Source organism: Balaenoptera musculus, chromosome 4, assembly GCF_009873245.2.
Source record: "Balaenoptera musculus isolate JJ_BM4_2016_0621 chromosome 4, mBalMus1.pri.v3, whole genome shotgun sequence".
Taxonomy (NCBI): Eukaryota; Metazoa; Chordata; class Mammalia; order Artiodactyla; family Balaenopteridae; genus Balaenoptera; species Balaenoptera musculus.
Genome location: NC_045788.1, coordinates 37061048 through 37086840, shown reverse-complemented (window position 1 = coordinate 37086840; position 25793 = coordinate 37061048). Strand labels below are relative to the sequence as shown.

General features: G+C 41.3%; 1 protein-coding gene and 1 non-coding gene across 8 annotated transcripts in view; both read left to right on the top strand.

Moving 5' to 3' along the window:
- Positions 1-25793, top strand: part of VEPH1 (ventricular zone expressed PH domain containing 1) — a 292646-nt gene that overhangs the window by 91973 nt on the left and 174880 nt on the right. For all 7 annotated transcript variants that reach the window (XM_036850356.1, XM_036850354.1, XM_036850355.1 and 4 more), the window contains exon 7: positions 12660-12880. In XM_036850356.1, the coding sequence (XP_036706251.1) occupies positions 12660-12880 (221 nt within the window). The remainder of the gene's footprint in view (positions 1-12659; positions 12881-25793) is intronic.
- LOC118895108 lies at positions 17187-17293 on the top strand. Its single transcript, XR_005019878.1, has one exon. It is a non-coding gene; the product is annotated as a U6 spliceosomal RNA (small nuclear RNA).

Sequence of the window (25793 nt, the reverse complement as noted above, 5' to 3'; positions counted from 1 at the left end):
TTTTTTACAAGGGCGGCGTTTACTTTAGCATTCTGTGCCAAATGCACAAAGTTGAACTGAGTCCAGTAGATTCTTAATTTTTGCCATGTTACAAAATTTGAGGTTCATTCAAAACAAAGGATACATCTGTTTTCATCAGCTGCTTCTTAAATTTTATTACTGGGACTTACATTTTTTAATTGTTTTGCCTAAGCAGTATTGTTTTACTAGGCATGATTTATTACTCTCCCATGTGCCCACAGAAACTGTGTATTCCTGAAATCATGCAAACTAAATCAAAAATAATAAGGAAGGATGGGAACTTATTCCCTTTACATTGGATTAAATGATCATTTAGAATATGTAAATCTGTTTAAATTATAGTAGAGCTTTGTTTATCAATGGGAAGAAAAATATGTTCAATTAACTCCAAGCTGATATAAAGAAAATTGAGGCATGATCAGAGGATAGAAGAAAGAATTGAGGAATATGACTTTTTGGAATGCTATTTTAAAAATCAGCTCAGGGCTTCCCTGGTGGCGCAGTGGTTGAGAATCTACCTGCTAATGCAGAGGACACGGGTTCGAGCCCTGGTCTGGGAAGATCCCACATGCCGCGGAGCAACTAGGCCCGTGAGCCACAATTACTGAGCATGCGCGTCTGGAGCCTGTGCTCCACAACAAGAGAGGCCGCGATAGTGAGAGGCCTGCGCACCGCGATGAAGAGTGGCCCCCACTTGCCGCAACTAGAGAAAGCCCTCGCACAGAAACGAAGACCCAACACAGCCATAAATAATAAATAAATAAATAAAAATCAGCTCAAAATTGGAGGATTATCTGCCTAAGGAGACATTAACAATGTTTTTGTTTATATATTCTCTACTTCGTTCCACAAAAAAGGATTTCAGGCAGCTTGCTCTCTCAATGTTCTATTTAAAAAAAAATATCGAATCTTAGCTTTTGAACATGATAAACTAACAGCATTTGATGCCTACTTACTGTGCAAGCATTTTGCGTATATTTTTGTGCTAGTATTTTCAGGCTAGAAGAGCATATCCTTGTCTGGGGGTAGCATAATTTTTAAAGAGTAAAATTTATTAACTGTACAATTATCTTGCAATTTATAGATTACTGGATGACTTTATTTTACTGGACCATTACTGCCTTGTCTACTTCAATAACAGTGACTTTTTGTGGGATTGAAAATGTTATAACTGTAGAATATTTTTGCTTCAGAAACAGGAAAAAATTGAGAAAGACTGGGAAATAATTGCAAAGAGAAAAAGATCTAGCTATTGATAGATCATGAGGATTCAAGTCACTAAGAAAACCTTAAGTTATATAGTCTTTTGACTTAATCATGTGACATTTTTAAAAAGAGAAATAGGCTTTCTTGGTAAAATGTTGAGCAAATTTCACTTCTAAGTAAACCTTTTCGCAGGTTACTGAAACAGTGGCCCATATTTGCTTACTGAGCAGGTATTGGGGTTTTGGACATTTCTAGAACTTCCAAACCTTTATCAATTCACAAAATAAGTTAACTCAGAAAAATTAAGGGGATATATGGCTTCTGAGACAGCTTATTTTAGTTTTGGTGATAATTTAGATATGTCTGCATTTACATTTAGGATTTTCGACACTGAAACAATAATAGCTAACATTTACTTAGCGTTTCCCTGTGCCAGGCATTGTTCTGAATGCTTTGTTTTTAACGCACTGAATCTTCACAACCACTGTATGAGGCGGGCCCATTAATCTGTTTTATTAACTGAGCCTTGGAGAGTTAAGTGACTTGCCCAAGGTCCATGACTGCCTGGTGGCAGTGCCAGGATTCAAACACAGGAAGGAGCTTCTGAGCACACTCTGTGACCACCACACCACCACCCGCCTCTGCTCAGCTGGGAGGGCTTTCCATGGGACTGCCACCTTTCTGTTCTCTGAGGGTGGAACTTCCTCTGGGAATATGTATCCAAAGAAAATCTCTCACACTTATCAACAGCTCAAACAGCCAATACTCTTTTTGTTTGCCCTGCTAGTGTCTTACTCACCAATTGTACTTTCCAAGCAGTAAAGGAAGCCTCTGGAAAGCCAAACACTCATTGTTTCAAGGGGAAATTTTAGGCAGTGGAACAACTTAGGCTGCTGCTAGAAGGTGTCTCAGAAAGAGCTATAAATCTTCAGGGTGGGTGCAGTTCAGAGAGGCCTGAGCAGGGACTGGGATGGAGAAACTTTGCACGTTACACAGACAGACCAGTTAAATCCAACAGAAAAGCAGGTCTCTAATGAACTGGACTCAGTCATTTGGAATTTCTAAAAAGAGTGACTATAAACTCATCAGTCAATAGAATCTTTAAAATTTTATTTTAAAGGTTAATATCTCAAACTCTGAACAGACAACAGAATAGGAGGGACCAAAAGTCTTCCAGTAGAATAGGACCAGGAGTCATACATCACCAGTAAGTAAAACTTTACATGTTTCAAAGGGACTCCCACTGTTTAAAAATGACTTTTAAAACCTGATATTGATTTCTCTGCAAGGGAGGTACTCAGAGAGAGAAAGAGAGAAGCACAAGGGAGGGGCACACCAGTGCTTTCAATGGTATTGCCAGTGTTCTGTTTCATTACTTAAATATGTTTATACATATTCTTTCATGTGCAGCACATATTCCATAATGTCAAAAAAAAACATTAAACATTTACTATGTGCCAAATAGTATGGCTGGTATTGACAACAATAATATAATAAAACAATAGGCCTCTACTAAATGGCTTATTTTTTAACTCATTGATATTTCCAGTATAATCACATCTTATTAAGAATAATACTTGTAATAACAATTGATCGCTACCATTTTTTAAAACCATTTGCTCTATGCCAGGTCTTTTATAGGTATTATTTCATTATTCCTCATAACAAAGTCTTGAAGAATTTGTGTCAGCTGAGTTTGTTAATAGCGTATCAAACTAAAGCCAGCTTCAATAATAAGAATATTTATCATCTCATTTAAGAAGTTTGCAAGACTCGATGGGTCCAAGTCCCTTCAAAAATTCCAAAATGTCATCAAAAACCCTTGGTGACAAGGCTCTTTGTCTCCACCTCCCCAGTATATTGACTTGGCCCTCATGCTTGTAAGATGGCTGCCACAGATCCAGGCAGCACACGATGTAGACACAGCAACGTCTGATTAAAGAAAAGGCATGTGTCCTTCCATGTCTCTCTTCTTATTTGGGAGAAAAACCTTTTCCATCAATCTCTCATCCCAGAAAACTTCACCTCAAGTCCAAATGCCCAGGATAAACTCATATACCCGTCCCCTGAGTAGGAATAGGCTGAGGAATTGAATAGCTGTCATTTTCACATTATGGCAGGATGGAGATTTTACCAATAAGAAAGAAGGTGATAGGATGAGATATGACTATTGACAGGCAAGCAAAAGTATCTGCCACTGAATTGCTAGCTCCAATTTATAGATGAAGAAACTGAGGCTCAAAGTGGTTAAATAAGATGCTCAAAGTTATATAGCTAATAAAAACACCAAGCCCAAAATCATCTCAAGTTTTTCTTAACATAAGTCCAGCCATACCAAAAAAAATCTATCAGTACAGCCATTCCCCAAAAGGAGGTAGGAAGATTTAACAAATCCCATTTTGCTGAAAAGCATGAGGTTTCCCCACCTCATGGTTCCAGAGCCGTGTCAGGAGTGTTGGGGTGTTGGTGGTGATTTTCAATAATAAACTTTATGTCAGGCAACACATTAAGCACCGAAGGTACAAAGATGAACGTGACATGTCCAGCCTTTGAGGGGCACACTGGGAAAGGTGACAGTGACACAGAAATTGCAGGCACAGATGTCAGGGTTCTCATGAAGATACAGCCAGAGGTCTGAGGAACACAGAGATAGGTGCAAGCAACTTTGGCTGGAAGAGTTCAGGAGGACTTCACAGAAGAGGTGACGTTTGAATTGGTTTAAAGACGTGTGGGAGGGTACAAGGAAGAGAAGGGGAGGAAGGGCTTCCAGTAGCCAACAGTCTGCCCTAATGGAAGACATCTGTTTCTAATGGAAACTGGGTTGCTAAAGGAGATGGAAGAAGAGAAAACGATTTTAGGGGTGGTCTTTTAAAATGGCAACAACCCCTAGCCACAGATAGCTCCGAGAAGAAGGCATATCTCAGTATCTCCAACATGAACACCACTTCATAAATGTCTTTCCGAGCATATCAGAATCTATTAAAAAAGGATTTACAGATAAGTTTCTCCTTTGGCTTTCTCATAATTACAATTCTCATTCAGGGAGAGCTTCATTCAGTGTTCCAAACCAAATGGATCCTTTTTTAAAAAAGAATGGCATTATTCTAACATCTTTTTTTCTTTTTTTTTTTTTTTTTTGTGAAGAATCAAAAAAGGAAAAGAAGGATTTTAGAATATGTCATGTTACCATGTTTTTCATATTCTGCTGTAAATAACTGAGTTGCTGTTCCAGTCATACTCAAAGAGAATGTGCATACTATTTTTTTGAAGTTGATTTACAATATTGTGTTCAATTCAGGTGTACAAGAATGTGCATCCTATTTAGTTCTGGATTGAAAAAATATTTCTAATAGCTCAAATGTATTAATTATATGGTTAGGTCTTTGATATATCTACTTGTGTGTTACTTGCTTTAACTATCAATTTTGAGAGAAGTATATTAAAATCTCCAACTAAAAATATTCATTGATCTATTTTTCCCTGAAGTTTTACCAATTGTTAAATAAATTTTGAGGTTGTGTTGTTAAAAATAAAAAACAAAAAATAATTGAGCTGCAAGCAAAAAGCAAATGGCTGTTGCCAGCCTTCAATCTGCACACCCAAGTTGGGTCATATATACAAATCCATCTGTGATGGGGAAAAGAATTAATATGTGGGTGAAAAACAGAGCACATGTGGATTCGGATATATAGTAACTTACTAAGGAAAGAATGTTTCAATTAGTTTAAAGGCAAGGAGAGAATCTGCCTGTGGTGAAAAGTAGAAGGAAAGAAACTGGCAAGATGAGCTGGAGACTTAAACTCAAACCAAACTCCATATGACCTGGTTAAGCTGAGCTCACATTCCTGATGGCTGAATGGAAAGTCAGGCCAAGCAGTTTGGAATATCTTTCAATTCTGACCAGAAGGTAAAAGAAGATAATTTTCTTTTATAGGAGGTCCACAAAGATCCAAGATTGATTAATCGATCCACCTATCTACATGTCTATATGTCTATCTATTGATATCTATCTATCTATCTTTCTATCGACCTCACTGATTTTATATTCACAAAATTCACCCTAGTCTCTAAATTGTGTTTGTAACCCCAAATCAATACTCAAGGTGCTTGTGAGGTCACTCACAGACATGCACAGAATAGTGCCCACTGCACAGGTTCCCAGCTGGGGTTGAACGAGGCAATGCTCTGCCTTCTTGTTTCAGTTCCCCTCTCTCTGTAAACAAGTGTCTGTTCTTCTCGTGGTCTATTTAGTGCCACAGTCTAATCTTTGTGCTCTTTGTTGGTGATTTCATTGCTTAAAATGTCCACAAGTTTAGTGCTGAAGTGCTCTCTAGTGTTCCCAAGTGTGAGAAGGCTGTGATGCACCTTATGGAGAAAATTCGTGTGTTATGTAGGCTGCATTCAGGCATGAGTTATAGCGCTGTTAGCTGTGAGTTCAATTTTAATGAATTAACGATCTGTATCAATTAAGACATCTTTATTTTTTTTCTTTTGAATTTTACTTTATTATTTTTTTTATATAGCAAATCCTTATTAGTTATCTATTTTATGCATATTAGTGTATATATGTCAATCCCAATCTCCTAATTCATCCCACCACCACCACCCCCGGCTTTCCCCCCTTGGTGTCCATACATTTGTTCTCTACATGTGTCTCTATTTCTGCCTTGCAAACCAGTTCATCTGTACCATTTTTCTAGATTCCACACATATGCATTAATATACAATGTTTGTTTTTCTCTTTCTGACTTACTTCACTCTGTATGACAGTCTCTAGGCCCATACATGTCTCTACAAATAACCCAATTTCATTCCTTTTTATGGGTGAGTAATATTCCATTGTATATATGTACCACATCTTCTTTATCCATTCATCTGAAGACATCTTTAGATAGAAACACACATAAAACAAGGTTATGTATTGATCAGTTGATGAAAATGGGTGACCGGAGACTTTCAGGAACCTACCCCTATATTTGCTCTAGAAGCAATGCTTCAGTATTTGCTAATTCAGTGTTCGAAGTGACTTTATAGAACATAGCTACTATGAATAATAATAATCGACTCTTTGTACACAAACACACACATACACACAACACACACACACCCACATACACATATACATAGAGAGACAGTGATATATCATCACATTCACCAGCAGTGTGAGGCTGTCTAGCAGAGTTCTCTGAGCTGAAATAATTTCCCACCTTCTCACAGACTCCAGAGTAGGGTGCCCAACTGTCCCAATTTGCCCTCGATTGAAGGGTTTCCCAGGATTTGAGACCTTCAATGACAAAACCAGGAAAATTCCAGGACCAATCAGAAAGAGTTGGCTCCCCTACTCTAGAGTTTCTTGAAGCCAGGGAATTGAGGTGGAGGAGGGGCCCATACTAACCCTTCAACTCTTGCTCTGAAGCTAGTAACCCCACCATCATTAGGAAAGAGGCTCATGGAATAAATACACCACCAAGCAACTGCTGGCCCCGCTCAGGCTTCTGAGGGCTCCTAAGTAAAGGCTGGGGTGTCCCTGGCAAAGCTTCACTGAGAAAGCATTAACAATAAGCTCATTTGATTTACATTCCTAATGCCCCTTGCAAGTGTCTTTTTGGTGTGTGGCGACGTCTAAGGGTTGAATTATGAAAAAATAACAGTGAAATGGCCCAGTAAAAAAGCAAGAATAACAGATGCCCAGGAAATAAAATATTTTCATTCAGGCAGCAAAATAAATTATTTTCTTTAACTCTTTTGTAAATTGGTAAAGGACAGAGAGAAAAGTGTGGATTTTAGGACCAAATCCACATTTCCTAAAATCAGCAAATTCTCAAACTTCCAGAGATTTGGTACTCTATATAGACTAGTGATTCTCAGCCCTGGCTCTATATTAGAATTACTTGGGAGGTTTTAAAAATTCCTCTGCCTGGACCCCACCCATCACAATGAAATTAAATAGAAACTGGGGCGAGGGCAGGGGGAGAGGGGAATTATTGGGCATTAGAATTGTTCTAAAAGCTTCCCAGGTGATTCTAACATACAGCCAGGGTTCAGACCCTCTCACAAGGAGCATAGCGTTGAGAAAGGGTCTTGGGAAAGTTCAGCAGAGAACGCTGAAATCAGTTGCTGGTACCTGCTGTGGGTGGAAGACAGGAAGGTAGCAGCATACAGGGCTGGACTAAGCCATCTTTTTCAGCCTAACCAAAGTGGAAATATTCAAACTCTGAAATCAGGCAGGTCTTGATTCACTCTTGTCTCTGCTACCAAGACTCTTATTACCAGTGTAATCTTGGTCCAGTGATTGGCCCTCTTATCAGTATCTTCATCCTGTTACCATTTTGCAAGGTTGTCATGAGGATTAAGTGAGGAAGCAGATGCCAAGTACCTGAGACATAGTGGATGCTTAATAGAGGGAAACAATCATCACCATAACCAGGCACCCACATTTTCATTTTTGGCCGCTTTCTGATTTACATTCTGTTATCCTCACAAAGAATAACAGAGGCGTTTTATGAGATAGTAGTAGCAGTATTTTACAAACAAAATGAACAACACACAAAAAATGAATGGTATGACCAAGGCAAATCACTGCCTGTGAGCCAAATCTAGCCACACCTGTTCATTTACTTATTGTCTGTAGCTGTTTTCCCATAACAGATACCACATGGCCCATAAAGCCAAAAATATTTACTCTCTGATTCTTTACAGAAACAGTTTGCTGACCCTTGATTCTAGTTCATCAACTCTCAGTGCGGTCCATGGACCCCTGAGACCCCTTCAGGGGATCTGCGAGGTCCAAGCTATTTTCACACTAATACTCACACATCATTGACCTTTTTCACTGTGTTGACATTTTCACTGAAAAGACAAAAGTGATGATGGGTAAAACTGCCAGTGCCTCAGCACAGATCAAGACAGTGGCACCAAAATGTACTCATCGTCTTCTTCACCACCACGTGTTTGCAGGGAAGAAACCAAACAAACAAAAAGCCAGTTTCACTTAACTCAGGTTGGCCCTATTGCTATTTTGAGCCAAGTATTTTGACATTTAGTTTCCGGGGGGCTGTCCTATGCACTGTAGGATGTTTAGCAGCATCTCCAGCCTCTACCCAGTAGATACTACCAGCTTGTCCCCCCTAACACCCCCAGCAGTGACAGCCAAAATGTCTCCAGACATTTTTTTGAAATTTCTTTTATTTGACTTAATAAATGGTAAATATCAATAGATATAACTCAGATGAACAAAAACTCTTTGGTGTCTTCTATAATTTTTAAGACAGTAAAAAGTTCCTGAGACCAAAAAGTTTGAGACCTGCTGGTCTATTTTGTATTTACAGAGTATTTATGATATTTACAACACTAAATCAAAATAAAGTGAAAAGGATCCTATAACTGATGATGAACAAGAGATAGGAAAAAGGAGTGGGAAAATATGTGCAAGGGTGGGTTTCGGATTTGGGGGCGGGAGGGATGGAAGTATAGCCAGAGAAGACACAGCTTTAGAGACACGGGGGGCAGTGTGACCTGAGTGAGCTAGTCCTCCATCTGTGCCTCAGTTTCCTTCTTATAAAATGGCAGTGATCACAGTATTATTGGGAGGATTGCATGAATAAATACATAAAAATCATATAGAATAGGTTTGGCACTTAGATTAAGTGTTCTCTGTGGGTCAGCTATTATTATTTTAATATTAAATAATCAATTTATGTCCGAAGGGATGAGGTCAGGCTTGCCATTACGGCACACAGGTGCTGCTGACCCTGTCCCCACGGTGGGATGACTGAAAGCAGAAAAATGCAGTCACTGGCCTCCAGAGATGAAATATTGTGGAGCCAAGAAAGAAATCAGAATCTCCTAAACCCCTTCCTACCCTAACATCACACTTTCTAATCCAGAATCACATCTGTTACCCCTGTGAGGTATATGGGCATGCTCCAAGTTTTCAGAACAAACGATGTGAGGTTGGCTTGGTTTCATATGTTAGTTCCAGAGCAGTTATAACTTTTCTTGTTCCCACGCTGTGATTAATTTTCTCTTCAGCTCAATTTGGCTGCCAGAAAATCATCCAGAGTTGTGTTGATTTCAGCAAATACCCACACAGCCATCCTCACCTTTAGGAAGACATGTGCTTTCAAAAAAGGGCTCTTAATGAAACCGTAGGGACACTTCTTAGGTAAGCAAATGAAATGTTTGTGGACTGACTAAAATAATTGCTAAAGAAGAACCTGAAGCTGAAACTGAGGAAGTTACTTGAAATTTGAAATCGCATTCTCCATAGTAAAGTGCCACATCTCCCGTGTCCCATTTCTTATCTCTTCCGACCTCCCTTTGTCAATCAGGACACTTTTTACTGTAACTGTTTTCTGTGGTTACTGAGACTATTGGGTTTAGATCCTAAAATCTTGCTGAATTCACATGTAATATTCTCTGTGAAATCTGACCTGACTACACTATTTAACATTAACCCCCCTCCGTGGGTCTCCCTATTCTGCCTCATCTTCCTTTGAGGTACATATCTCCATCCAACACACTCTGTATTTTACACATGTATTTTGTTTATTGTCTGTCTGCCTCATTATCATGGCAGAGATTATCTTTTTTCTTCAGTGCTGTGTTCCTAGCTTCTAAAACAGTGTCTGGCGCAGGGTAGGGACCCGCACATCCAGCTTTTGCCTTGAAATGAGGAAGGGAAAACGCCCCTGTGATGCATTGCACACCGTGAATTCACATACAGAGCCCTTGCATGAATGAAAGCATCTATGTTGAAAAAAATATTAGACTCAAGAGTACTTAGGTGTCCTGCAACCTGACAATTATATGAGCCAAAGTATAAAATGGGCTATCAAGGAACTTGTTCCAATGGTGTTTATTTTTCATTCCTCTAATATTGTTATCCTTCAATGAGTAAATATCTCTTCAATTAGCCGTCCAGCTCACGGAAGTCCTAGCCTTAGTCCCACATATCCAGACAGAGCACTGTGCCCTAGGTGTTCTTAACAAATAGTTATTAAGGGATTGATGGCAGATGTACCCCCTTCCCCAAGAGATGTGTTCCAGTGCAATTGTACATGGACTCTTTGAAAAACAAGTTAAGTATTAAAGACTAGGGAAGTTCACTACTGCAATCTGTTCTGTAATAAATATTTCTTTTAAAGTACAGAATTCTTTTGCAACTACATACCTTTATTTGTAAAGTCATGCCTTGGCATATAAGGTTTGCTTAAATCAGTAAATCAAGACATACACACCGAGTGTAGACACTACAGGCTCAGTTCTGTGCCGGGCTGATGATTGATGTATGAGAAGTGGCCCCTTTAGGAGACTTGAATGGTACATGTAACCGTTGGGGAATTCTACATGGAAGGGGGGATTGTGGGTCCCTTAAAGGCAGAGACCACTTCTCATTCACCTTTGTCATCTAGTGTCTAGCACAGACATATTACAGGCATGCAATAAAAGCACGAGTAAACAAATGATCAAATGCAATCAAGTACTAAAAAGATTTTTAAAAAGAGTTGATAATACAGTGAAAATTCAGACAGAAGAGGTCATTGGGAATGGCTTCATGGAGGAGAGAGAAGTTAATCTTGAAAGAAATGAAGGCCCCAAATGCTAGAACAGAGGGGACAGGGGAATTCCTAGCCAGAAGAGTAGTTTACACCTGCACACCTATCACTTAAAAGGATTTTGAGCATCAGCCTCCAATATATATTTATTTATAATTATACATATGGTCTATTGTACTACCATTATGAAAGTTTTTAAATACATTAAAAAATAAGATTTTAAAAGAGCAGTTAAAGATAAAATAAGCATATTTTTAGTTATTTTTATTTATTAATGGTATATCATTATTTATATTGGGCACAAATCTACATTTCAAATAACGTTCTTGATAATTTTGAATTTTTTTGGCTAACTTCCAGTCATGTTGGATTAAATCATGTCACCTGATAATACGACTGATGAGGAGTTCTCATAGGTATAGGAGACAAGTCAGCTAAGCCATTTTCTTGTTATTCACTCACACCTGAGTTATTCACGCTGTTCTTCATCTTCAGTTTTTTGAAGGAACGTATTTAAGTCAATTGTGAGAGTTAACTTGATTAAAGCTGAGTAACAGAATCTACTCATTCGACCAGGCACATAAAATCTATCACATGCTGACAAATGCTTAAAGTGAACAAATGAGGGAGGATGTCCTGTGGAGAGGAGGTATACCATTATGGTACACGGCATCATCTGACAGGCAGATGGATGGGGGGTGCCGTTGACCAGGCCTCCCCTGTCCACGTGGAGTTAGTGAGTCATAGGCATAGAGGCTTGGCCCAAGGAGGAACCCAGAGTTGGGAAGGGTGAATGTGGGGGTCAGATCATTAACGATGGTTGAGAGATTTGGACCTGGCAAGATAGGCTCATGAGACTACATATTTTTAAGAAAGGAGCAACAGGAAAAAGGTTTTATTTATTTTTTGAAAATTGTCTTGGAAATCAGGAAAAAAATCAAAACCTCAAAGAAGCCAATTAAGAGGCATTATGAATGAAACATTGTTAGCTTCAGCTAGCTCTCTAAGTAAACTCCCCATAGAATTATCATCTGCAGGTCATGGGACTCTGACTTTTTTTTTTAAATATAGACCTTAGTTCTTCATCGTTCTTCCCCACCACCCCCACCCCCAGCTTTATTAAGGTATAATTGACAAGTAAAATTATAAGATATTTAAAGTGTACAACAAATGATTTGATATACATATACATTGTGAAAGGATTCCCCCTATCAAGTTAATTAACCCATCCATTATTCCCATATGTTTTAGCAAATTTCAATTACATGATACAGTGTTATCAACTATGGTCACTATGTTATACATTAGATCCTCAGACCCTATTCATCTTATAACTGAATGTTTATACATTTTACCAACTTTTCCCTATTTCCACCCCCCCCCCCTCCACCCACTAGTCCTTGGCAACCACTTTTCTAGCCTCTGTTTCTTGGGTTTGACTTTTTTTTTTAGATTCTACGCATAAGAGATACCATAAAGTATTTGTCTTTCTCTGTCTGGCTTGTTTCACTTAGCATAATGCCCTCCAGATTCATCCATGTAATCACAAATGGCAGGATTTCCTTCTTTTTTGTGGCTGAATAACTTTTCATTCCATACATATATGCCACCTTGTCTTTATCCATTCATCTGTCAGTGAACACTTAGGTTGCTTCCATGTCTTGGCTGTTGTACATAATGCTTCTATGAACATGGCAGTGCAGATATCTCTTTGAGAAAATGACTTCGTTTCCTTTGGATAGATTCCCAGAAGTGGGATTACTGGATCATAGGGTAGTTCTATTTTCAGAGGAACTGCCGTACTATTTTCCATAGTGGCTGCAGCAGTTTCCATCCCCGCCAACAGTTGTACACGTTCTCCATTGTTCTTGGCAGGAGAGAGCCAGGAGCTGCTTGCCGTTCCTGGTGAGTCAGCTGGCCAGCATGGAGCACTCGTTTCACCATATTCTCCTGCTGGAGATTAAGAGCATCACGGACACCTTCTCCTCCATCCTGGGCCCTCAGAGCAGAGACATCTTCCGCATGAGCAACAGCTTCACTGCCATTGCCAAGCTCCTTACGCGACAGCTGGAAACCACCAAGGCCAGAAGCGACAGGTGAGCAGGGATTCCTGGGTACCTCAGGATCTGTTGTGAACCCACTGAGACATAGCACAAAAGGCTATGTTTTCTTTTGTAAGCATAAAAGTTCCCAAAGAAAGCCAAACTCACTATCTCAACATAGAGTAACTTCTGAATAAATTATGACATTTGCCAGAATTTTTTCTAAATCTGTGAAAACCAGAATGTAACCAAAACAATCCTAAAAAAAAGTGTAAAAAATACGGTAAAGGAATAAGAATGTAGTGCAAATAATAATGTTTATCGAACTCGTTTATTTATTTAACAAGCATTTAACAGTTGCTTACTCTATACCAGGAACCCTGCCAAAAGCTAGACATATTGAGAGATAAAACATGTTTCTTTACCCAAAGAGCTCATTGTCTAGCGAGGAGGTAAATATTGAGTGGGTAGTTTGAGAATAGTGGGAAGATTATGCTGATTATGATGCTGTCAAGGAGTCTGGGGAACACAGAGATGGGGGTACCTACTTCAGCATGGAATGGAGAGGAATGGGAAGCTGAGATCAGGGAATGCTTCCCAAAAGAGGTGATATTTTGAACCAAGTCTTGAAAGATGACCAGATTGTACCAGGCTGGCTTTGGGGCAGCATGTGAAAGAGCACAGCACTTTCTGGAAACAGAAGTCATTTTGTCTGGCTAGGGTGTGTGTAATAAGGAGAGTGACATTAGGTAATACTGATGAAGTGGTAGGCAGGGACCAGATGATGCAGGACATGACAGACCTTCTTAAGGAGTTTGAATTTTATCCTGGAGGCTGTGAGGAATCATGGTGGGTTTTTACATGTTAGGATATGATCAGAATCCATGTTTCAGGAAGCTCACTCTGGCCCCAGTGCAGAGAACATCTCAGGCAGAGGCAGACTGGAGTCAGGTCAAATGAAGGAAGGACAGAAAAGTGTCCACAGATATTAGCAATTAGAAGATTATTGATGATTGTAGTGAGTGAGCTGCCAGTGGTATGGCTGGACATAAAACAGGACACCTGGGGTTGAAGGGAGAGGGTGGATACAATAAACAAATCTGGTCCTTTCAAAAAGTTTGTGGAAAAAAATAAAGACCATGCAAGATTGAGGGAGGGGTTTTATTATGTTTTGCTACATTTTGAATAAGGAGGCACTTGGAAAGTTTTATGACCTTAGAAGTTACAAAGTACTTTCAAATTCATCATCTCATTTGATTCTCATGATCACCCTAAGGGGTAAGAAGGGCAATTATCATTATTCCTATTTTATAGAAGAAGAAACAAAGGCTCAGAGACTGGTTAAATCTCTTCCCAAGGTTACACAGTAACTAAGTGATAAAAGATGGACTCAAATTTCAGATCCTATGCACTGGAAGGTATTCAGTTATGGAGAAGGGGCAGGGCACATTTGAGACTAGCATCAGATTTTGTGAATTTTGGGGCTAACAAATGATGCATATCATTTTCAGTCTGAAACAGCATTCCAAAAACACGAGAAGCCATCCTTACAAAATAGTGAACATTTAGTCACAAGGGTCCACTTTATGTCCAGCATGGCACAGAGCCTGGAGGTCCCAAGAGATATAAAACAAAACATAAGACATAAAACACCATTCCTCAAAGGGTTCACAGTCAGTGCATGTGACGGGGTTAATGGAAGTGCGTATAGCAGGCTGTGGAGCATGAGAGACATATAGCCAGGGGAACGAAGAATGTTTCACGAAGAAGGTGAAATTTAAGTTCATTCCATATTTATTGAGTAGCTTCCATGTGCCAGGCATCTGCGCAGGTACCAGATTAAGTTGCACAGGATGAATGAAAGTTCCCCAGATAAGCGTTGAAAGGATACTCGAAATAGAAAGGACGCTCCTCACATGCAAAGATAAAAGAGTTTAAGAGTGTGTGACCCAGACTAACGAAAAGCAATTCGTTCAGCGTGGCTGGAGTGAATACATCAGTGGAGGGTGGGAGAGTAAACTGAAAAGTTAGGTCAAAGGCAGATTCTCAGAGAAGCAAGGAGTTTGTCCTGTGAGCAACATGGCGGCTTGGAAAGATTTTAATCCAGGGAATGAACACTGCTCCTAGCACAGTAATTAGCAGATAGTGGGCACTCAATAAATATTTCTTCTCTAAAGGACTAGGTGGATGAGGAAGTGGCTGACGCGGTGGAGCCCTGAATGGAGTTGGCTGGAGCCGCAGGCTGGCAAGAGAGAGAGGGGCCAGGATGCTATTACTGGGGGCTTAGCAGTAGGCGCCCTCCATGTGAGCGAGGCCTGGGCTAAATCAGAGGTGGGGAACCTAGGAAGTCAGGACAGATCTTTATAGTGAGAGAGCTTGGAATTAGGAAGAATCGATTATTGGTGAGAGGTGGGGTGAGGAGAAGGGGAGGAGAGTGAATGAAAACCCAAAGATACCTAACTTGAGTGACCACATACACATGGAAGAGGGTGCTGATCACCAAGAAAAGACGTAGCAGGAGGGGAGCCCATCTGGAGGACCTCTTGGCCCACTCCACACAGAGAATATTTTATGGCCAAGATGGTCATCAAAGTCAACAATAGCTATTCATCTGAGGAAGCCAGATAGCAAGTGCCCTTTTCTCTCAACACCGTAGTTTTGATTGAGCATATAAAAATCTGTTGCTGCCTGGTTCAGTGTCTAGTACAGTTGCCTATAATACGAGGGTTTCTGATTTTGGTGCTATTGACATTTGGGCTAGATAATTCTTGGTTGTGGAGTTGTTCTGTGCGTTCTACAATACTTACGAGCTTCTCCAGCCTCTGCCCACCAGATGCTAGTAGCAACCCTCCCCCTCAGCTGTGACAACCAAAAATGTCTCCAGACACTGCTAAATGTCCCCTTAGAGATAAAAATCACCCCCAGTTGAGAACCACTGCTATCTACGTATTCCATTGAAAAACAGCATTTACACAGACCCCATGACCTGCCTAGCAACAGCCTACACATGGCAGCATCCAAAAAACCCAAAGCCAGCATCATGAAGGGATGATTTGTCATCTATGTGCAAGCACAAAGTCACTGTTGGCCAGTTTTCATGATGTGGGGAAATTCAGTTTAGAGCTTCTACAGCTGGTGTTCGGGGGAGCCACTTTACATTCTGTGCACAGCTAGCCTGCTCATTTCTTCTTCCAGCGGTGACTGGTGTGTGCGTCAGATGCAAAAGCTCAGGCACCTGTTCTGGCCAGCAACCTATCCGTTCTTTCTTGCCTCTACACAGGCAAAGTTTCAAGACGCCGATTGACTCTCCATGAGATTATATGTGTGAAAAAGGGTTTGTATAAAGGAAAAACATGTTATACAAGGGTGTTACATTAGGCATTCTGACAGGAAAAATGATTCTTAATAAGCAGGCCCAATCCAATTAGCAATAAACAACTTCCACATGAAAAGAAGAATGTAGGAGATATGTAGACAGGAGAAAAAAATGAGGTCTCACTGTCAAAATATGAGTCTGCATTAGGAAAATGCATTTCTCCTCCCTTTATTATTTTTCTGCGGGGAAAAAAAAAAGAAAAAATTAAATATGAAGAGGTAAAAGGTCACATACACCACCACCACCACCATCGCCACCACCTCAGCCTCTCTCAATTCACAATACTTCCCCCGTTTCAACCCTCTCTGTCAGTCTCCTTCTAATCAACTGTAAGTATTTGGTGGGAATCTCAGAAAAGCTGGTGTGGACAGCCAGGCTTTTGTATTAGCTGCTCATCCTCTCTGGGATGGTTGCTAAGGCTTCTCTCCCCACATCTTTTCTCTGAATAGCCTTCATTGTGACCATTTAGCTTCAGTAATTGTAATCTGTGCCCCACAAAGCAGAAAGGTCCACACTTTTGTCTAAAGCATCCAGCAAAGTCTGATCCTTACAATTGAAGGGGAAATGAATAAGGGAAGAGAGCTCAAAAGAAAATTAAAGATGGATTAAATTCAAAACAGATGTCATCTAATTTACAAATCTGACACATAGCCCAGCAGGCCAGATTTTAGACTTCAGGCCAAAATTACAAGACTATCAAAAGAAAAACTATTAGCATCCTAGAGAGAGTGAAAAACTGGAGGAGACAGGAGCCTCCTTTGCGCCAAATGACTGAATTAATCAGGTGATTTTTTATTTGATGCACCAGGTAAGCACACTTGCACTTTTCTTGTTCCTGTGTTTCAGGATGAATGTTTTTATCTAAATAATAAACCACCGGAGGCTGACTAACAGGACAGCCATGCAAAACATTTAGATTTTGAGATTAATTCTGGAGAAGCAAAAGAAAGATAACAGCAATTGTGGATTAAAAAAGAGAGGGTGGTGCTTGCTTTGGCAGCACATATGCTAAAATTGGAACGATACAGAGAAGGTTAGTATGGGCCCTACTCAAGGGTGACATGCAAATTCGTGAAGCGTTCCCTATTTTTCTTATGGTTACCAAGGGGGAAGGGGTGGGAGGGAAAAACTGGGAGATTGGGATTGACATATACGCACCACTATATATAAAATAGATAACTAATAAGAACCTACTGTGTAGCACAGGGAACTCTACTCAATACTCTGTAATCAACTATATGGGAAAAGAATCTAAAAAAGAGTGGATATATGTATGTGTATAACTGATTCACTTTGCTGTACAGCAGAAACTAACACAACATTGTAAATCAACTGTACTCCAATAAAAATTAATTCAAAAATTTTTTAAAATAAAAAAGAGAGGGTGTCAAGATAGGAGAAAAGGTCTATACCTTTCAAAAGTGTATGAGCCCTAAGTAGCCTGCTGGGTGGCCGCTAACCATTGAACCATTTGCTTGCCGGGACCCATGGAAGCTGGGGAAGGAGAGGGTGGCTCCTGGCAGCTGTGTGCTGGCTGAGCAGTCAGTGATCCTTGGACTAGAAGACGCCTTTGCCAATGCGTGTGGTGCCAGGGAGGCTGCTCTAATCAGGCACCATCAGAATTGCGGACAGTTTGTCACAGGTGGTCTTAGGAGGAGATTAGGCTTGGCCCCAACTAGGGATGGAAGGTTTGAGGGATGGAAATTGTGAAAAGAAAGCAGGGGTGGGGAGGTAAATAGGAGAAATGAGAAAAGGTAGGGAGAAAGAGGGGCCAGGAAGAAGGCACAAGGGGAAAGCAGAGGGAAAGGAGAAAGGGCACCTGACCCAGCCCTAAGTCCCAGGCCTGGCGGGGGGCGGGGTGGGGGGGCGGTCACAGTTCCCTCAGATCCAGCTTTCACACCCTAGCCAAAGCCATCAAAGTCATGGGGGAGAAAGTTACCTTTAAGAAAAGTTTTAACACAAAGCATTAACCTCTGGCTTGAGTAAATGGGTGTATGTTCTTTGATTGTTTTGGTGGTGATGGTGATAGTAGTGGTGAGACTGTGTTTATTCTTTGTTTTTAAGAATCAGGTGGGAGGTGAGGGGTAGGCAATGAAAGGTAGAATATAGTCAAAACCTATTCGGTAGGTTTAAATCTGATTTCGGGATACAGGTAACCCTCACTTTTCAAAAGTTCACTTTACGCCCCTTTGCTTTGAGGAAAGACCTACATTAGTACAGTCGTCTTGATTCCAGGACCCCTCGAATACCAAAAGCCATCCATCCATCGATCCTCAAGTCCCTCTTATAAAATGGTGTAGCGCAGTTGGCCCCTGTATAGGCTAGTTCCACATCCTCAGTTTCAACCAATTGCAGATCAAAATTCAGAATTCATTCTGTGGTTGGTTGAATCTGAGGATGCGGAAGGGGGAATATGGAGGGCCAGTTGTATCTATTTTTGCTAACAGAAAGAAATCCAAAGAGGATTTTCACTTTTACAAAAAAAAAGGTAATTGCTTCTTCGCCTTACACCCATTTCAGCTTAGGAAAAGTTTCATAGGAATGCTCAGATAGCGGGGGAAACCTGTAAATGGAAAGCGATGGCACAGTGGAGGGAAGGAAATGAAACAACAGTATGTGGGAGAGAATGAAGGGAAGATAGAATAAGGAGATTATGTTCACAAGGAAAGGACTCCAGGACATCTCCCCTCCGTGGAGTCACCCCAGAGTTTTGGCTTATTCTAAATTTCATGCATTGAACATCAAAGAAGTGGATGGCAGGGTGGAACAGGGGATTTGAGTCATTGTGTGTCTGGAATGTGTAACAAAGCAACATGGACTGCAGAGACTCTTTTCCAACTGTGAGACCCTTTGCAACCTGTCATTCCAGAGTTCCCATCTTGACATCTGGGAATCACATCAGAACCCAACCCTGGTGTGATACACAGTCCCTGAAGGCACAGCCCGAGAGTTTAGGAGTGATGGCTCTTTACCGAGTCCACAGCCGAAACTGCAGAGAGCAGGGAGCCAGGTTTTTCTCTCCAGCTTTTCAGAGAAGGCCATGTTTCTGAGTCTGATCAAGCTTTTTAACCAGCTCCTACCGTGTGATGGGTTCAGTGCTGGGAGCTTTTACTATGTTATATTGTTACATCATCACAACAACATCTTTTAATATATATTAGGATTACAGAGGCTTCATACTAAAGCATAGTGGAGAAAACTTTGTGGATGGGCAAGAACAAAGTAAAATTCTTTACCCAACCCCTACTCACCTCTAGGTTCATGGTAGTTCTTGGAGGGGCAATAGTGTAAATGCCCAGACATCAGCTCATAGAGTTTTCTTTCGTTTCTTCCTTTAGTGTAGTCCAGTGTATCTCAAATTGTAGTGTGGACAAGATTTACAGTGTTCACAGTACTTCATTAATAAAGGAATTTTAAAGGAATGTCAGGGGTGACTTGCCTGTTCCTCCCCAAAGTGATACAACACTAACCTTTATTATTATCTTCTATCAATAGAATGCCTTCTTTGTGCCTCTCTTCCCACTGAAGGCTGCTCTTATCCAGTACTCCAGTTTGGTATCCCTTCCCCAGGAGGTCTTCCCCACCCACCCATGCCCATGGTGACCTTCTCTCTTTTGCCCTGCTACAGCTCACATTGCCTCTCCACTCCGCCACACCTGAAGTCCTGCGCTGAAGTGCTAGGTATCTTTCTGTTTACCCTCCAGTCTCCCCCAAACTTGAGAGAGCTAATATTCAGAGCCTATGCACTATGGAAGGAAAATAGAGTCTTAAAAGTGCTTACAAGAGCTCCCACTTTTTTAGGCAAGACATGTTTATACAAAGAGAAATTGATTCTTTGAGAGCAACTGTTGGCTCGAAAACTGTACATAAGGAGGTTCAGGACCATAATTAAAAACATGTGATGTTCTGGTCAGTGTTGCCCCCTGCTTAGGAAAAGCTGAATGCAATTTCACCCCACCAAGGTAACCAGAGTTTTCATAAAAAACATGTATATGTTTTCAATCTAGGGAGATCTAGGGTGGTCACTTGTATAAAAAGAAAATCGGAACAACCATTTGTGGCAGTAGCTGTGGTTCTTGTTACTCCTCCATGTGTAGGGAAGGAAGGGCTTCAGTTTTTTGCCCCTCTTCTTACTGAAGAAGTTAAGTCTGTCATGTGGTACCATTTACGTTCCATCTGCTTTTCATTTACTTCCACCATTTGTCCTTCCTTAAAGCAGCATTTATGGTGATGCGAAGGTCTGTAAAGGTATTTCAGGAATTCATTTATCAGCAAGAGAGGTAGGTGGGAGACAGCATTATCAGCTTTGGAGCCGATGAAGCAGCGCCAGGGAGCGTGAGGCCCCAGAGGGGCTGGCTCTGCCGGTGTGGACAGCCCTGCCAGGAGGGTGAGCGGCACAGTTACACTTCTGCCAGGGGGACCAGGCCCCTTTCCTGTAACACGGCTGTGTTCAAAACACAGGACGCACAAAAGAGAAAATAGCCTTTCATCAAGCTTCTGTGGTTTGGCTTCCCCTTTCAAACAAGACAGGGAACAGCAAAGCTTTAGCCTGGAGGAAAGGAAAACCTGTGCTGTGGGAGGAGAGGTGAGAGGGACTTTACCCTAGATGGCCCCTTGTGGGAAGGGTGACAGCTGAGGATAAAACAGTTCTACTTGACCCTGATGACCCAGCTGTTTGCTATTTTCATTCCCCAAAAGCTCCCTGTTCCTTTTTGGTATCCATCATAATTGAACTCTGAAGTTGCTATTTGCATGCTGTTTCCTGAGTTTTGAGCACCTTTCAGTTTTTTTTAAAGGGGACACCAGAATTTATTTTTCAGACCTCTGTGAAGGGTTGCTCGGCGATTATATGTCAACTCTGTTCTGGTGTGTTCCCACAGGATGTTACTCTGCGATATTAGCATATAATAATTCTTGTTGGTTACTGTGCTATCACCGGTCCCAAAATATGTATTGCTTGTTCCTGTGGTAGAGTCAGAGGCAAACTGAAGGAAACACCTACTGAGAGGCAGGGGGAAGAGGGTATGAAGCAGGTGAGCCCTGGAGGTGGATACTTGTGTTTAATGCTAGGTTTACTAGTTGATCTTCGGTAAATTAGTCGACGTCTCTGTGCCTCAGCTACTCCATCTGTGAAATGGAGATGGCAAAGGGCTTGCTTCACTAGTAGAATGGGCAGACCGGATGAGGAGATGTAGCAAAAAGGATAACTTAACCATTGCCCTGCTCTTCCAGTGTTAAACGATGGTGAGTGACAACGTCTTACTTTTTCCCTCTTCAGGCCCAGTGGTTGCATTTCATGGCAGATACCCTCCCCTTAATCCTCATGGGCAGCCCCCATTACCTGCTCATGTTCCCAGAAAAAAAGTTAGCCTAGAAAAGGCGGAGCGTGTTGTCTCTACAATTCTCTCCCCTGATTCAGAGTGTTCTGATGACATTACTATGTTACATTTTTGTACTCTTTTATAATTTTCAAAGTGCTTTTGTAACTTGTGCCACATCCAGATGACAACTTATTAGGATCTGTCAGCCTTCAGGTAAGGCTGCCGCTCACCGGTTCTGCCCATTCTAGGCTCGGGAACCTTGACTAAGAATTCCGGGTCCATCTGAACCAGTATCTGTCAGGGGCAAAAAGTGAAAAGGTACTTTTACCTCAGAACTGATAAAGACCCTGGAAGGCTTGAGGAAGATAAAGCTATGGAACGTGAGGGAACTGCATACAGTTTACCACACTCCAACTCCAAATAACACACAGTTATTTATTTACTTACTTATTTACTTAACTGCGTTGGGTCTTCGTTGCCGCGCACGGGCTTTCTCTAGTTGTGGCGAGCGGGGGCCACTCTTCTTTGCAGCGTGCGGGCTTCTCATCGCGGTGGTTTCCTCTTGTCGCGGAGCACGGGCTCTAGAGTGCAGGCTTCGTTGCTCCGCGGCATGTGGGATCTTCCCGGACCAGGGATCGAACCCATGTCCCCTGCAGTGGCAGGCGGATTCTTAACCTCTCTGCCACCAGAGAAGTCCCACACACAGTTTATTAAGCCTCACCTCACTACAGAATTAGTGAAACCCTCGGCAGCTTTGCTTGATTAAGGGAAAGTGCCTCTGCCCTGGTCTGCTTCAGATTCTGTTCCTTCAGTGCCTGGGCCAGTGCTTCTCAAACTGGAACACCTGGGGATTGGGTTAAAGCGCACACTCTGAGTCGGCAGCTCTGGGATGGAGCCCGAGATTCTGCATCTCCGACAACCTCTAAGGTGATGCTGATTCTGCTGGCCCAGCAACCTCACTCTGAGCAGCAAGGGCAGGGGCCTTGCACTTTTTGCTCATCTTTTTCTGTGTCCCATTCCTTCTCGTGTTGGTTAAATGAAAAGTGAACAAATGACTGAGCATCTGTATTAGAGTGATCACTTCCTCGTATCAGGACTTTCAAACTTTTGTTCTATTAGCAGAACGTTCTCTCTCCATGCCTGCAATGGCTCAGAATTCATCCTTGAAGTACAGAGATTTTTTAAAAATCGACCATTTCTATATCCCAGTCCTTGTATGCTCACACCAGTAGGAAGGGTCGCTCTCCTATAGTCCACAGTCTTTAGGATGCTGCAGAGGTAGGAGGGACTGTATGGTCCTTCCTGGCTTAGAAAAAGAAGAAGCTTATCTTCCAGGTTTAGTATCACCTGTACAAGCTGGCTTCTTTCAGTATCAAATGTCCACATTGGGCAGTAGCTACCTAGGGTTTTACCATTTGACATTTTCATGCCCATTCTGTATTGGGCTACACTGTCAAATCCATTATCTTCTATAATGTTTTCAGCAATCTGGTGATACAGTATCATTGATCCCATTTTTAGATAACAGAAAAGTCATAAAGAGATTTGCCTGTCACTAACAAACAGGAGATTGGAGTCATAAACCTAGATCTTTTCCCTGGAAGGCCATATTCAGTCTATTTCCCCGCCACGCTCTCCTTTTGAAGCCCCTAAAAAGAATCTTGTTGTGAATGAAATAAACCATGGAGTCATTTCATTTCAGCAAGTTCTATGTTCTGGTGCGCATATAACTGAGCACCTGCTGGTCTCTGCTCTTGCGCACTGAGGCAGTCAGGGGCAGAAGAGAGTACCAAGAATTTGGATTCAACATTGTCCTTTCCCTTAGTATTCCAGTTTAGCTTTTCCAGAGGCATTACTCATTTCAGTTCCAGAACAGATGACAGTGCTGTGGAGCTGGGGGATCATCTCTGTCATTCTTATGATGATTGATGACCCAAGAAACTGCTGAAGAGTAGGGAACATAACATCCTAAGAATTTAGGACTCCTATGTGGATTTGGTCCATCATATTCTCCTACTTCTCCTCTAACAAGCTCAACTCTGCAGGATACATATCCTGGGCATGGGATCATAAGCCAAGCTCATCAAAAGTTAACTAATATTATTTTTCTTTGATTTAAGGAGCCAGGAGGAGAGGCTGCCAATCTTTCCACCTCTGCCAGCTTTATAGTCTCATCTCCCAGCTTAGTGAGAGCAGTGAGCTGCCCAAGGACCAATTCGTTTCTAAGGGGGAGTCCTGCTCACACAAGAGGGAGATAATTAGGCCTTCCCCTGCCCCTCCTGGGTATCCCTAGATATGCTTTTACAAACTTTACCTTGGCAATAGACACCAAAAACTGTTCAGACTGGAAATCATCTGAGCCTCTTGTAATGTGGCATGTTGAGTTAAAGCCAAGTTAATATTTAGGGGATTATAGAACTCTGACAAAGATTTCTGTAAAATTACCTCTGGAGTTAAAAGTAACAAATGGAAAAAAAAATAACAACCCCTTTGCATGAACCGAACTCCCTGGCCCCCACAAATAAATGTAAACAGGACCGGGACCTCCACTCTCCACCCATACTTTCACATTTGTGATGCATTTCTTTGCTCTAAAAGGAATGCAGAGTTTCTCTCTCTAAAAGATTTTTGTTTTTGAACAGTTCTCTCCTATCTATTTATACTAAGTTTAAAAACCAAGAGAAGTCAAGGAGCAGTGAGTGTTTTTTATAAATTCAAACTTCTACCTACCATTTTCTGACCTTTCAACCTATTGGAACAAAAACTTTTCCTAATTCTCTGCCAGCAAAACTCTGTGACAAATCCAGGTGGATTGATGGCCAGTAACAGAAAATTCTCTCTGGTCCATCTTGTGGCTTTGGCTACCTTGGAGACCCTTCATTACCACCCCATCCCCTGACTCCTGTGTTATAAAATCTCCAAATCATAAAAACAAGGACGATCGTGTATAAGAGAGAAATTCTTTGTGGTGAGAAACCTACTCATCAGCAACACTCATCAGCCTCATATCTAGAGATTACTTTTCTGGCCCAGACATTTTATTGTTGCTTCTTTACTTATTTAGCCCTTTGCAAATCCCTCTTTTCACTCCTACTCTTGCTCCTTGCTTCTCTCCACAGTTGATATTTACCAAATGACACTGCCCCATCCCCTACTCCCCATGGACCAGGAGAAGCAGCCAGTGCTTCATAGACATCTGGTAGACCTCCAGAGGGTTTTTTGTGGGTGCAGGGAGCAGGCTGGCTTCAGAGATGTAGGTGGTCTCAGTTCATTTATTCTGCAAACACTTCAGGTACCTGTGAGTGTCAAGCACTGTGCCAGGCACAGGGGAACAAGGATGAGCATTATAGTTCCCTGCCCACTGAGCAGCAGGGATTTACCCAGGAATAGGGTGGCCAGATGAAACTGATAGAAATACAGGACATCCAGTTAAATTTCAGGTAAAGAACAAATAATTTTTTAGTATAAGTATAATCATTTTAGTATAGTACAATACATTTTTTACTATGTCCCATTAGAGACATACCTATACTAAAAAAAATATTTGTTGTTTATCTGAAATTCACATTTGGCTGGATACCTGGCAACCTGCCCCAGAGGCACCTGACCTAACCCTCTTGGGTCAGCGGATGTCTAGGGTTAACCCATAACTTCTTTCATACCCAGAGTCCCCTCAGGGATGCTGTAAGGCAATCTGAAGGTGAAGGAAGGCATGCTCCCAGGTACGAGAGCTCTGACTCACACAGTCCTTGGTGCTTAACAGCCAACGCTTGGTGACTGGAGACAGGGGCAGGGAAAGGGGGCTGAGTGACTGTCCTCTCCTAAAGTCTGATGCCGTAGCATTCTCCAAGGAACATCAGTACCTTCCAGGATGTGGAATATTGATCTGCCTGTGTCTAGGCCATTGGTGTTTTCTTTTTACATTAATACAATGCCTAGACAAGGACAGATAAAGCTTCCAGAGGAGTGATAATAATAATAACAATTAATAATAATAATAAAATTTAACATCTCCTGACTTCCTGTTTTGTGCTAGGAACAGTGCTTCACACCGATTCTGTCATTTCAGCTTCCCAACAACCCTATGAGTTAAGTATAGTTATTATCTCCATTTTATAGATGGGGAAATTGATATGAAGAGGACAAGAAATAAAAGATCTCCATAAGTAAGAAAATTTTATTTAAAAAAATCAGAAACTGATCCAATAAAATTATTGAGGGAGATTTACTATAATCATGTGAAATTTGAAGTTTTTTGGAAGAAAATGCT